This window comes from Sminthopsis crassicaudata, chromosome 4 (genome assembly GCF_048593235.1).
Source record: "Sminthopsis crassicaudata isolate SCR6 chromosome 4, ASM4859323v1, whole genome shotgun sequence".
Classification (NCBI taxonomy): Eukaryota; Metazoa; Chordata; class Mammalia; order Dasyuromorphia; family Dasyuridae; genus Sminthopsis; species Sminthopsis crassicaudata.
Window position 1 is genome coordinate 85453344 of NC_133620.1, and position 15528 is coordinate 85468871.

At 32.2% G+C, this 15528-nt stretch overlaps 1 protein-coding gene across 1 annotated transcript in view; it reads left to right on the forward strand.

Annotated features, from left to right (window-relative positions):
• Window positions 1–15528, forward strand: part of CDC73 (cell division cycle 73) — a 127196-nt gene that overhangs the window by 37062 nt on the left and 74606 nt on the right. The window contains exons 8-10 of the mRNA XM_074308652.1: window positions 3652–3750; window positions 6717–6795; window positions 13337–13401. Coding sequence (XP_074164753.1) covers window positions 3652–3750; window positions 6717–6795; window positions 13337–13401 — 243 coding nt within the window. The remainder of the gene's footprint in view (window positions 1–3651; window positions 3751–6716; window positions 6796–13336; window positions 13402–15528) is intronic.

Consider the following 15528-nt stretch of genomic DNA (forward strand, 5'->3'; position numbering starts at 1 on the left):
ATCAGTTTGAAGGGCAGTTTGAATGTTCCACAGCATTTGGGAATGGGGGAGATATATCGATATCCATCCATCTATCTGCCTATTTATTTATCTTTTGCAAAGATAGGTTGTGTTTAAGAGCCAAAGACTCTTTTGTCCTAGGAGCAATTAGAGTTTATTGAGTAAGAAAGTGACATCAGATCTGCACTTGGGGATAGCATTGTAGAGGATAGTTTAATATAGTACTTGACATATACTAAGCATCTAATAAGTGTTTATTGACTGACTGGTTTATAGACTGGATTGGTGTGGTGAGAGATCTGGGACAGGAAGATCAATTAGAAAGAAAAAATTTGCAGTAGTTTAAGTGAAAGGTAATGAGACCTTGGTGGAAATATAGGGGGTATATAAATTGAAAAATATTTCAATATATCCTACTTTTGGCGGTGGAAATTGTAAGATTTGGCTGCTGAAGGGACAATGAGGATTTATGAAATCCCAAGTTTTGAACCTGTGATTGTTGAATTGAATTGAAGAATCAACATTTATTAAATATCTCTTGTTAATAAGGCATTATGGTAGATGTTGTTGGATCTTTAGAGTGAGAAATACAGAATTATTGTTCTTTTCCTTCAAAGACCTTAGAGGTTACTTAATTTTATTTTCTTCCTTTGTGTATCAAGTATTTGCTAGGAGTTTGTAGGTAAGTCATAATCTCTGGGTCTCAATTTCTTCTTCGTAGTATACTTATAAATTCTTTTGAGCCTAATTTGTTTTTCAGAAGTTTTTGACTGATCCATTTCAACAGTTGGTTTTTAGGAGCCAGAGTGCTAGCTAGCAGCATCTTTGTGATGGGGGAGGAAGAATTACATAGCTATACCACAAATGATTTAAAAAAAAAATTAATATTATTGCACTAAAATTTTTAATTGAAATTACTCTTCTGCTTCCTGAAGAAAATTACTTTAGTTAAGGGATATGAATTGAAGTTTTAACAGATCACAGCTCTCAGCTTTTTGGGGATACTGGTTAGCCCTTGGGATTGCTGTCAGGAAATAATTTCACTTCCAAATGGATACCACAGTTGAGTTGGAAGAATGTTATTCAAATCACAGTAGAATCTTTGTTAATTATTTATATGTGCTCCAATAATTACCAATAATGAACAGTTTTGTAGGATAAATATGACTTGCCCACAAGTCAAAATAAAAGTAGAGTTATTGTATGCCTCTGATCCCATGTTTATATGGATTGCCCTGGCGTTCAGTGATTTATAATGTTTTAAGTGCTCTGCAACATCAGCATTAACAAAAGTAAAGCTATCTACTAAAATAACTGAAGGAATACTTTGTATCCAAAAGGTTATTATTACCATCTCTTTTCTTCTTCATCCTTAAAGTTAATAAAACAATTTATGATTTCATTTGAACTTCATAGCAGATCTGTGAGACAACTAAGGTTTAGTGAGCATAAGTGAATTGCCCAAAGTCATTTTGTTAGTGTTTAATTAGGTTGAGCAGCATGGGTTGAATTTGGAATAGATTTGAGACAGAGAGACCAAGTCAAAGCTATATTGAAGTAAGAAGTAATGAGGACCTGAAGTAGTATAGTGGCAATGTAAATGGAGAGAAAAGAAACTGCCCATGAGAGATGTCAAAGAGAAGGATTTTGATGACAAGATTTGGTTCCTGATATGAATATGTGGAATGAGAAAGAATACAGAGTTAAGGATTAGATACAACACATTCTCTTCCTGCATCTCTATTTTCTTTATTAATTCTTTGTCTTCTTTCTGACTTGTTTAGTAATATACCCGAGGTTACACATATAAAAAATAGAGCCAGGATTTTCACCCACAGTCTATCTCTTCTGGCTATACAACTTTGACTCTAATCTCTCCATTTATTAGTCTGTAATAATTTCTGCTTATTCATCTCCACAATTCTTTTTGCATTTCTCCTTTTACTTGTCAGGAATACAGGCCCTCATTACTATTATAATAGTTCCTAGTACGCCTTCTTTTCTCTACTCTCACTTTATACCCAGTCTGTCCTTCATATTAGGACAGTATAATTTTTCTTATATTTAAGATGCCCTCAGTTTACAGACAAGAAATAATTGTTAGGGTTACACAACTAGTAAATGTCTGAGCACATATATGAAAACCCCTGTCTTCCTGCCTCCAGACCCAGTGCTCTGTCCACTGAGCTAGCTAGCAGCTTCCACTGGATTCGATCTTTATTTTTATTTGTGTTTAAATAAAATTTAAGTGTTCAATGCCTGAGACCAGATTTGAACTCAGGTCCCTCTGACTTCAGGGTTGGTGCTCTAGATACTCCACCACCTAGCTGCCCCTGGATATGACTTTTAAAAAGGTTTGGGAGACATACCTTCCAGGTAATTTAATCATGGCCATTTGGCTATTTCTCTTAAGACTAAAGAGAATTGTGGGGGCAGGCTTATTGTTTATATGCCCTCCACAGCAATAAGGGGCTGCTAATGACATCTTGTCATCCCTGAACCAAGAAATTATTTCTACTCAGACCACCCAGAACTTTGTCTTATCTAGATAAAAGGATCTGTCTCTATCCAAGCTTTCCCAATTCAGATTAAATTCCACATTAAGGTTGGGTGGGATCTAACCTAGATGAGGAGAGTTAATGCAAGTTCATCATTAATGGCCTTCAAACAACTGGACTTTGTAAAATAAAGAATTTAGAAGAGGAGAAACTGCAATTGGTTATTATCATTTCTTACATTTTTGCCCTTTCTAAAATTGGGGGTAGCTGAAAGTTTATTTAAGCCCATGATTCATCTAAGACCAGACTCACACAAAAGCTACTGTAAGATGCTATATAAGAGATCACTAGTTAGAGACAGATGTCTCATTGAAATCACCAAGCGGTTGAACAAAAATAAGATAAACATGGAAAAAGTGGAGGCAAAGATTGTAAGAGTGAGACACAGTAAGGTTAACCTTTCCACAAAGAACTCTAGGAAAAGAAATGACCAGACGCCCATGGTCACATGTGCTAGGGATTCTCACTCCCTCACCATAAAGTGGAAGGTTTCATAGCTGAAGAAAATCATTTTCTTTTTTTTAATAATAAAATCTCTGTAGCATTATTATTAATTTAAATTTTTCTTTTAAGTTCCAAATTCTCTCTTTTTCTACCCCTCCCTTATGCATTGAGAAAACAAGAAATGCCCATTATACATATGAAATCATATGTAACATATTTCTACATTAACCATGGCTGCTGGGGGGGGGTGAGGGTAGAAGGGAGGGGAGGAGTAGCCAAGAAAAATAAATCTCATTTTATCATGTTGCAACATTTCTGAATAAGAAATTGAGCTAATTCATAATTTGATATAAGATTTAATAGGTTTATAGATCTTGAGCTTTAAAAAGCAACTTTAATCTTTAAATATTTGGTTGTGAGAGAAAGTAATGATTTTAGTAGATTGAAAATATAACTTCTTGTATTCCTATATCAGTAGTTATAAACTGAATTCTGAAGTTACAAATTACTGCCCTGAAATTCTGTTGTACTGTACTAAGGAAGAAAGTTGAATTAAATATTTTAGGCTTAAAGAGAATATTTTAATGTATAGCTCTTTGAAATCTTGTTTGTTTTAATGAGATTAATAAAAAGTCTACTTAAATTTTAGAATTTTGCCAAGAATATTTTCGCAATTCTTCAATCTGTAAAAGCCAGAGAAGAAGGACGTGCACCTGAGCAGAGACCTGCACCTAATACAGCACCCGTGGTAAGACTCTTTCTGTGCTTATTGCCTTAATGGTATCATTTTAGTTAAAAGATATGTTTTGAAAAGTACTAAATATTAATTAAAATGGTCAGTCTATCAACTGCTTTGGTTTTAAATCAGTTTTATCTTGGATAGTGAAAATTTATATTGTAACATTGTTTGTAATAACCAAGAGAAAAATATTTCTTTTATACTTTTAGTAGCAGTAATATTTAAAAGTAAAACTTTAATCAAGACACTGAATTTGTGTAATTTTTGTAGACATTAGAATTAATTTGGAAAATTAATGTTTACTGTAAATTAACTTACATATGGAGTGGCTGAGTTGGCTAAGAACATTTTATTTGTCCCAGTGGTTACAAGACACTGGAACATAAAAGTTATTAGTGTTTTTGAGTAGAGTAACAGTTATATATTTAAATGTATATAATTCCAAATGTGGCATATGATTTAATTTCACAGAAAATATCTAGGTATTTCAATTAGATGTATCAGCTACCTCTTAGAAGCAGTCTTAGAAATATTTCTCAAATATTCTTGAAAGGATTGTAATTAAAACAATTTTATTCTTAAAAAATCTTATAAAATTATTTTATGCTCTCTTAATCTGGTAATAATCCTTTTACAGGTTAAACATTTTCATTTAATTCTGTTTTTGAGCAGGATATATGTGATTTTGAACAAGAAATAATTTATCCAGAGTTTTGTAATGCAAATTACTAAAATACTTGATATTGCAGACTTTAATTTGCCTAATGAAATCACCAGGAAAAGAATTGTTTTTTTAAAAAATATTTTTAACATTTATTAAATACCTATAATTATATAATAATGTAACAAATGTAGCTCAAAGTTAGGCAGTTGGAATAATGTATTTTATTACAATCAGAAAAGTTAACTTTCTCTACAAGTAAAAAACACTTCTCTGCAAAAGTTTTCTTTATTTCAATCTAATTTTGATTTAAAATTATTGGATATAAGTTTAAAATGTAAACTGCTAAAAGTCGGTGAGAATAATAAATTAATAGTAAAGAATGTTAATGAAACACCATATTGTTGTAAATCTTAGCAAGTTTAATTATGAGCTAAAGAAAAGATATGACTCAGGAGAAATGTTTCCCATTCATTAAAGTAAGTTGCTTTGAGGTTATTAAGTTTCATAAGTACAAGGTAAGATATAATTTTTAAGACAGGCCATATTTGACAAAAACCGGCATGCATTCTCAAGATAAAAATGTGAAATGATGTCAGATTTGCACAAAACTACTTTGTACTAAACACTTAGAAGACTATTGGAGAAGAAAGCTACAATTATCCATTGGAAATTGAATAAAAGAATGGCTAAATAATGTAGAATTATCCTAGGAATTATGATAACACATTACTTCAATGCTTTAAAAAGACAATACAGTTACATAAATAAACTCTTGGTTCTTCAAAGGCCATTTGAAAGTACAGAACATTCTAAAGTTTATTTATTTATTTATTTATTTTCTTTTTTAAGTTTTCCTTGATTCATAAAGTTTTTTTTTTTAATAGCTTTTTATTTACAAGATATATGCATGGGTAATTTTTCAGCTTTGCCAGTTGCAAACCTTTTGTCCCAACTTTTCTCCTCCTTCCTCTCACCCCCTCCCCCAGATAGCAGGTTAAATACATACAGTTATTTTGCTGTACAAAAAGTATCAGACTTTGAAATACTGTACAATTAGCCTGTGAAGTAAATAAAAAATGCAGGGGTACAAAAATAGAGGGATTGGGAATTCTATGTAGTGATTCATACTCATCTCCCAGAGTTCTTTTGTTGGGTATAGCTGATTCAATTCATTACTGTTCTATTGGAACTGATTTGGTTCATCTCATTATTGAGGAGGGCTACGTCCACCAGAATTGATCATCATATAGTATTGTTGTTGAAGTATATAATGATCCCCTGGTCCTGCTCATTTCATTCAGCAATCAGTTTATGTAAGTCACTCCACGCCTTTCTGAAATCATCTTGCTGGTCATTTCTTACAGAACAATAATATTCCATAATATTCATATAGCACAATTTATTCAGCCATTCTCCAATTGATGGGCATCCACCTCGTTTCCAGTTTCTGGCCACTACAAAGAGGGCTGCCACAAACATTCTTGAATATACAGGTCCCTTTCCCTTCTTTAAAATCTCTTTGGGATATAATCCCAGGAGTAACACTGCTAGATCAAAGGGTAAATACAGTTTGATAACTTTTTGAACATAGTTCCAAATCACTCTCCAGAATGGCTGGATGTACTCACAATTCCACCAACAAAATATCAGTGTCCCACTTTTCCTACATCCCCCAGGAAAAGAATTATTGAATGAATGCAGTATGGAATTTATTTGAAAGTTGAAAGGATGTTAATATTGTTTATTATATGATGATTCCTTGCATTTGTATGGTTTGTTGAAAAAAATTTAAGAATTATTATCTTTCTCCTTTTGTAACTAAGTCAGTCAACTAGCATTTATGAGCCAAGCTAAGGATTTGGGATACAAAGAAAAGTATCAATTAAGTTATTTTAGTATAAAAAAAAGCAGTTTTCTCATATGTCTCATTATTAAGTTAAAAAGCATAATTAAAGACTATGTAAACATTCTTTTTTCTAGTTATTTATGTTGCAAGCATTCTTATTATATTACTTTAGTAAAGTACATTTGACATATTTGTGGGTTGGTTTTTTTCCCCCCCTTCTACTATTTATTGGATTCTTGGTCCAAATTTGGACAGGTAGTAGTAATTTTCAGCAGTTTTGAGAATGCTTTTAAACCCAATCTTTGGGAACAAATATTATTGTTGTTGTTGTTGTTGTTGTTCATAGTTATATAAAAGGAAAACCTTCAAGTTAATATTTAAATTCTGATAAGAGAAATACTGTTCTTTTTGCTATGTGATGTTCCTTGCTTTGAACAATATGTCCAATTGTACTTTTCTTTCAAGGATCCTACATTGCGGAATAAGCCTCCTATTCCAGCTGCCTACAACAGATATGACCAGGAAAGATTCAAAGGAAAAGAAGGTCAGTGTCCAACTTGTACTTTTCCATATCATTGCTGCACACATCTTGATTGTTGGTAATAACTTTAATCGTACATTATCAATATCTTAGTGGAAAGTTGATTGTAAAGTAAATTTGGAATCAGAGGAAAGAAGTTGACATTTGCTTATTGTCTGTGTGTTCTTTTTTGTCTCTTAATGAGATGATAGGACCAGACAACTTTTTTGGTTTAGGTTCTTTCTAAGTGTAAACTTAATTGCTCTGTAATTTTCCCAGTTATGAAATAAAATGTATGGATATCAGAATAGTCAATTACAATGAAGAAAAATTCCTATTTCCATGAATAATTTGGAATAATCAGTATTGCTATAACAAGCATTTTCTTAAGAAATGGAGAGCTAGACATGGTCTTTTAAAAACTGTTGCTTTTATGACTCACAAGGTAATGTGCAGATCTAGCACTTTTTCTAACCACACCAGCTGTCTGCCTCTTAAGTAAAGGATGTGTGATTTTTGTTACTGAAGGGAATAACTAGTTTAGTAATTTATGCTACTGAAAATTTATTTAGAACTTAAGTAAAAATTACTACATAGTTAAATGAGGTACCTAGGTGTAAAGTGTTAGAACTGAGCAAATGTACTTGGACTAATTGCCAATTGGATAATTCTCTATTAATATGTTTGAAGGATGACCCTCCCCAACTATTTGGTGCTGGCTGGATTGGTGGGTGTGGACAAATAAGGGGAAGTGACATGAGTGGGTGGAGTAGGAGGAGGAAATTGAGGGATTCTCCTGGTGGTAGAGAGAGAGGAAGGAGGTGTGGAGATTGATAGATCTAATCCCCTGACTGCAACTGCAAAAGACCAAGAATAAAGACTTTTGATTATCCTGACTCTGCCTGATTCTGGGAAGACAGGGTCCCAACACAGGGGTTTCACATGGTCACATAGGTAGTAAATGTTATTGGTGGCAATTACAGCAAGCTAAATTTTTATGACTCCAAGCCTAGAACTCTGTCTAGTGTGCTATCAGTTCGGTCTGTGCTTTCATATGCAAAGAATCTGTGACCTGTTAAAATGCTTAATCTCTTTGGTCTTCAATTTCCTGAAGGATTTGCCTTAAGATTAGATCTAGAGCTAGATGGAACTTCTAAGGCCATCAAGTCCAATTTTTAAAATTTGTTTTTTATCTATTTTTTATTTACAAAACATCTTTATGGATAATTTTTCAACATTGACCCTTGCAAAACTTTCTGTTCCAAATTTTTCCCTCCTTCCCCTCACCACCTCCCTTAGTCCAATATGTCTTAAATATATTAAAATGTATGTTAAATCCAATATATGTATACATATTTATACAGTTATCTTGCTGCACAAGAAAAATCGGATATAGAAAGAAAAAAATCTGAGAAGATAAACAAAATGCAAGCAATCATCAACAGAGTGAAAAATGCTATGTTGTAGTCCACACTCAGTTTCCACAGGCCTCTCTGGATGTATATCGCTTTCTTCAACACTGAACAGTTGAAACTGGTTTGAATCATCTCATTGTTGAAGAGAGCCATGTCCATCAGAATTGATCATCTTATAGACTTGTTGCCATTTATAATGATCTCCTGCTTCTGCTCATTTCATTTAGTATCAGTTCATGTAAGTCTCTGAAGGCATTTTTGAAATCATCCTGTTGGTAATTTCTTACAGAACAATAATATTCCATAACATTCATATACCATAATTTATTCAGCCATTCTTCATTGATGGACTAGAAATTCAAGTTTCTGGCCACTACATAAAGGGCTGCCACAAACATTTTTGCACACATGGGTCCCTTTCCCTCCACTAAGATCACTTTGGGATATAAGCCCAGTAGAAACACTGCCTGGATCAAAGGATATGCACAATTTGATAACTGAGCATAGTTCCAAATTGTTCTCCAGAATGTTTGGAACTGTTCATAGTTCCACCAACACTGTATTAGTGTCCCAGTTTTCACACATTCCCTCCAACATTCATCATTAGCTTTTCCTGTCATCTTAGCCAGTCTGACAGGTGTTTAGTGGTATTTCAGAGCTGTCTTAATTTGCATTTTTCTGATCGGTAATGATTTGGAGTACCTTTTCCTTTGACTAAAAATAGTTTCAATTTCTTCATCTGAAAATCCTTTTCATATCCTTTGACCCATTTATCAATTGGAGAATGGCTTGAATTCTTATAAATTTGAGTTAATTCTCTATATATTTTAGAAATGAGGCTTTTATCAGAACCTTTAAATATAAAAATGTTTTCCCAGTTTATTGCTTCCCTTCTAATCTTGTCTGCATTAGTTTTGTTTGTACAAAAACTTTTTAACTGAATATAATCAAAATTATTTTGTGATCAGTAATGATCTCTAGTTCTTCTTTGGTCACATATTCATTCTTCCTCTGCAGATCTGAAAGGTAAACTATCCTATGTTCTTCTAATTTGTTTATAATATCATTCTTTATGTTTAGGTCATGAACCCATTTCGACCTTATCTTTGTAGACAGTGTTAGTTGTGGGTCAATTCCTCATCTAGTCCAATTTTTTGACTATTCAAGTTGTCAGTAGAATTTAGATTAGTACCTGGCTTCCTCAGTACTTTCCCCATTATGTCAGATATAGCAAAATAATTTTTGGACAATTATCTTAATAAGAATATGTTTTGAAAGAACAAAAGATAAACATTTTCTACTAGTGTAAAACAATTATATTTGAAGTATGTTTTGGAGTAAAATTCTGACAGGTAGTAGGCCATCCTAAAATGGTCCCTTTTTTTGTATATTTCACTGTATTTATTTCATCATATCAATATGGATATTATCTCCATTGGTTCAGAACACAATCTATTCAGGCCTTCTCATTTGATTCTGTATAACTTTCCCCAAAAACTACCATTGAGGAGAAGCTACCTGTTGTGTTGGACGTCTTCTTTTTAGAATAACATTCCCAAGGTTCTTTTGCAGCTTTTAGGCTGTTTACCACTTGACTTTGCTTAGATATTTTTCTTGTGAAATGATCACATCTCTGATTGAATCATTGTTCTGCCACTTAATATCCAATTTGCTGGACTAAGAGTTATTTCTATTGAAAAAGATTTTATATTATTAACAATTGGCTATTTTTTGTTTGTTTGTAACATTTAACCACTTACCTCTTGGGAAATGTTTTTTGTTTTTTTTTTTTTTCCCCCTGAAGCTGGGGTTAGGTGACTTGCCCAGGGTCACACAGCTAGGAAGTGTTAAGTTTTGAACTCAGGTCCTTCCGAATTCAGGGCTGGTGCTCTATCCACCACGCCACCTAGCTGACCCCAATGTTTTTTAATTTTATACATTTGTTTGAATTATTTTTATAATTTGAATATAATGTCCTTATCAGATAAGAGATATCTGACATGTTCTTTTAAAAGATCTGGTAATTAAGTTACCCTAGATTATCCTGTCTTCAAACTTTGTTTCTTTAGCTTGTGAGAAGTTTTATATTCCTTTAACATTTCTTCCTTCTGTTATGCCAACTTTTTCTCTTCAGTAGCTTATTTTTTCATTTTTTAGGGATTTCTCTGTTGGACCATTCTGAAGTGTCTAGTGTTCCATATTATTTTAGGTTGAACCATACTCTTGTGGACTTATAGATTATTCAAAAGTTAATTAAGAAGCAATAGAAGTAGCACAGTATTTAACAAATATATCCATTAAGAGCACGTTGTTCAAGTTGATTCGGCTCAATTAATTTCACCTGTCTCTGAATTGTCTCTCTTGCTATTTTGTACTTTATGGGGACAAGGGTAACCAGATGGTGCAGTGAATAGTGCTGGGTTGGGAGTTAGTTAGAAAGACCTGAGTACAAATGTGGCCTTAGACCCTTTCTAACTGTGTAACCCTTGACAAATCATTTAATCTGTTTGCCTCCGTGTCTTCATCTGTAAGATGAATATGATCACAGTATCTCCCTTCTACCATTGTTTTGAGGATCAAACAAGATAGTTTTGTGAGGTGCTTAGCACAGTGCCTAGCATATAGTGTCATACATATTGTTATTTGTAACCTGAATCTTTAGTTTCCTGAACCAGTCAAATCTCAGGGATAGCTTCAATACTTTCAAAGGAAAAACTAGCTTAACCTTTGGGGAGGTTAAGATAGTAATCTTACCACATATGCTTTCTGGAGAACTCATGACATTCTGTCTTTAATTAGACCCCATTTCAGTTTATTTCATATGAGAGTTTTGTATTCTTTTTGAGACTTTCAACATTCTTTCAGGTCATAGAATACTTTCTGTTAATTTTTTTTATTTTGTGCTGGACATTTATTTTGATTTTCTCTTTTAATACCTTTGTTGTTTTCTGCCATTTGGGAGGGTACTTTTCCATCACCACTTGCAGGCCCCTTTCCTTTGCTGCTAGGTAGAATGCTTCATCCTCTTTGGAGGGTTTATTTACTTAGAAACCTGCCTGGCATTGGGCTGGCAGAGAGGGTTAGAACTGACACCAAATGAATGTTAGCCTCTTCTTTGGGGGGGGGGGGAAGGTTTTTCTATTATGAATTTAACAAACATCAAAAATCATGAACATTTCTATACTCAAAGGAAAAAAAAGGAAAAAAAAGACATTTACATACTAACTTTATTATATATTTAAAAGGAATAGCAAGTTGTACACAATAGATTTTGCAGTTTCATGTACAATAATCTTTTTTATTATATTATGGAAATGTTTATTCTATAAGTTAAAATGAAATAAATTTAAAGATAATATTAAATTTACCACTTGTAACAAAAGTTGTCTTCCTGTCTGTGGCCTTTTCTGTGTATATTTTGATGTTTGTTTCATCCTCATTTCTTTTCCATCAACATTTCTTTGCCTCAGCAAAAAGTGCTGCTGTAAATATTTTTATATCTATGGAAATCCTCCTATATTTGACCTCTTTGGGAATTATGTATGGTAATGGTATTTCTGGTTTAGACCACATTCAGAGTTTAATAACTTTTGGGTATAATTCCAAATTTCATTGAAAAATAATTAGACCATTTGACCCCTTAATCAGTATTGCCTTAGCTAGCTTTGCTGCCCTCCTTCAGATTCAACAACAGGTGTTACTTTCCTTTTTTGTCATCTTGACCAAACTAATGATCATGAAGAGATTTTGAGCATTTTCTATATAACTTTTGATATTTTGCTTTTCTTTTGCAACTACTTGTCTGTATCCTTTTACCATAAATGCTGGGGAATGGATTTGTGTTTTTTGTTGTATCTTTCATATATGTTTTGGATATTAGTCTTCTTACTTCAGTCTTGATTGCAGCCTGCCTAATTTCCTCTTTCTGTTTGCTCTTTTTCCTTCTTGCTTTTTACATATATTCTTGATTCACTGACACCACTTCTTGGTCTGAATGCTTTTGAGGCTACTTTTTTTTTTTTTTAACTATGTTTATTTTCATATCAGTATTTAAGGGTAACTCCAGTAATGTTAGTAAATACATATTACATACACATACATTTAATCACATTTCACCAAATGATAACTATCAGATATATGTAAATTATTATGGTTAAGTTGAATAAAGTCTCCTGCCATTATACCTATAGTAGAATAGGGGAGATAACATGTAAACAAAATTAATATAATAAGAACTAGTATATAACAAATGGAGAGGTTCTCCAAAATTCTGAAGGAATTTCAAGGAAGATTGTAATAACTTCTACACGGAATTAAGAAAGACCTTATTTAGATGGTAATAATAACAGCCAACATTTCTATAGCACATTAAAGTTCATCATTCACTTTATGTATTTTATCTTGTTTGACCTAATAGTATTTTAGATGTTTTTTTGTTGGATAGATGAATTTGAATTTAACAAATGGAGATAAAGGAGAATGCTGAGGAATTCATACTAATCATAGGAAAAAATTGGGAGCGAAGGCATACAAGGGGGAAAGTGATGGAGTAAGTTTGATGAAAAGTATATAATTCAGTTTGACTGAAGTATAGTCAAGTATATGGAGTCAAGATAGTGTGAAACAAATGGAAAAAATATGTGCAAGTTTAGATTGGAGATTACTATCACTATCAGGTTAAGGAATTGATTGGAATTAATACAGAACTATTAAAACATTAAAACTATTAAATGTTATTTGCTTGTGGAATAGTATTATCTTTTACCATTAGGAATCATATTAAGGAGACTCAAACATGTTCATATGTAATTGGAAGTTTAAAATAAATAGAGTTCAGGTCAACTCTAGCTCAAATTCTAGGTACTTTGGGTACAAATTTGTATAAGTTCTTGACTCCTGTATATTTTAAAACTTAATTACACACATGCTTAAACATATGTATACAAATATATATACCTAGAGGAAACTTTGTAAGATATTGGAGTTTTTGTTGTTTTAATATTGGTGAAACATTTTAACCAATGTGTAAAATAAAAAATACACTTAATATTGTGTTACCATTCATTGGCCATGTGACATATCAATTATAATAGAGTAGAACTTGTCTGTGAAGTGCAGAAGATTTAACTTGAAATCCTTTTTCTCTACAGAAACGGAAGGCTTCAAAATTGATACAATGGGTACCTACCATGGAATGACTCTAAAATCTGTAACGGTCAGTGAACACTTATTCATTTTTGACCTAGACTTTGGTTTAAGTAACCAGTGGTGTGGTTCCTTTTGCCACAGGAGATTTATGTCAGTAGCATATATTTATAAAAATTAATAATTCAAGTATTTTATATTTCTAATGTATCATTAAATACTATATGTAATTGACATCAAAACTAGGTTATTGTTGTATTCAAATAAATGCTGTTAGGACAGATGTTAAAGATGGGACATCATTAAGAATTTTATCATCTGTGGACCAGTATCATCATTGGTGATGAAAAGACACACTAAACATTATTTTATATCTTGATATCTACTTGTTCTTCCTCTTAAATTCAATAGGATGTAAATTTAATCACTTTAATTCTTGCTGACTTGAACTTCCTTAGTTAAATGTAAAATTCCTTGTGTGTTATTAGCTTTTTTTGACTAGTGACATCACTTATATAGAGATACATTTATGCTTCATTTAAAAGTAAGAATTTATAAACCTAAATTTGAAGTTTTTCAACATATTTTGCCTATTTTAAGTTAATAAGGAAGGAGTGAAATGGGAAGATTTTGATATTAGTTGTGGTACTAAAAATGCTTTATTTGAAAGGACTATAGCATGTAACTTAACATACATATATGCCATACTTTTTAAATATAATAATTTTTGAAATTATTGAAGGGTTTTAAAGAAATATTTGATGTTTCTCATAATGGCTCTTCTCTTAATGGAATTCTCTTATCATTTTATTTTAAATAAGCATTAGCAAGTTACAATAAACTAGAGATATAAGACTTCTACATACTTTCCTTTTAAGGAGGAAACTGAATTCTTTCTCTTGTATCACTTCTCCTTCTTGACTTTAATTCATTGGAAAAATCATGAGAATACCACAGTATCAAAAGTTAGAAGTACACCATCTGAGTGAGGACTAGGTTTGCTCTCCGTTGATTTGCTTTATTTGAAAAGATGTATGACTCTCAGGGATATGCTGTGAAGGAATTTTTTTCTCTTGTCACATGTTATTTTTGAACCAGATGTCTTTTTGTCCTGAGGTGGCCATCTTTAGAGTAGCCATTATCTATATTGTACATGTATTTCTGAACATTCGTGTTCAAGTGATTCATTACATATGTAATCTTACAGCAGGTTCTGATGAAATTTCAAAAAATACAGTTCACTTTGCATTCCTTTTCAATTTACCAAAACATTAAGTGTCTATTAAATAAGATGCACTGTATTAGAAGTGAGAAATCTTTTCTATGAATTTAATATACACCTAATAACAGGCAATTTGAAAGGGAGAGTGAATTCTAATGCTGAAGAACTCAGGTAAGACTTTACAGAAGGGATGAAAACTGAGAAAGAAGATTGGGATTCTGAAAGACAAAGATGTGGAAAGTGTGAATTCCAGGCTATCACATTTTTCCTATTTTAAAGTTGAGCACAGTTCCTTCAATTTTCATAAAGTAATTAAAAAATAATTCTGGGACATGAATTGTAATCTAGATAAGAGTTTCAAACTTCGGCACAAATTTGCCTGTGTAAAACTCCTGAGTTCTCTAAGTAGGTGAACAATGAACTAGTTTAAGGAACTAGATTAAACTGTAATTGGGCAATCTTTAACAAAATGATAAAAAATATAATACAACATGAATAATTTTAATTTATAACTTTCTAAGTCTAGATATGTGGCTTCAAGGGATCTATTTCTGAGTTTGATACCATTATTCCAGACAATGTATTTATTAATTCAAATCATATATTTTATATACTTATGATGTATTTTTGACGTAAAAGCATACTTTTGCAGACAAAATGTGATTATGCCAATAAAAGTGAAAATTTAGCTCTTTGTTTTACATAGTTTGTTCCTCTGATAGCAACTATTTTAGTGGGTAGCTATGGTGGTGTTGATGTTGCTTTTATGCAAAATATGCAAAGGGACAAAAAAACTAATTGTATATGATTTTTTTTTTTTTTTTTAAGTTGAGATTATCCAGAGGGAAGTAATTGTCCTTGATTCTTGTACTTAGATGGTAGAATTATCATCATTAACAAATATTTTCAGGCTCCTACTGTATGCCGAATACTGATGGGTATAGAAGACAGTCCATGTCCATATGACAGAGGACT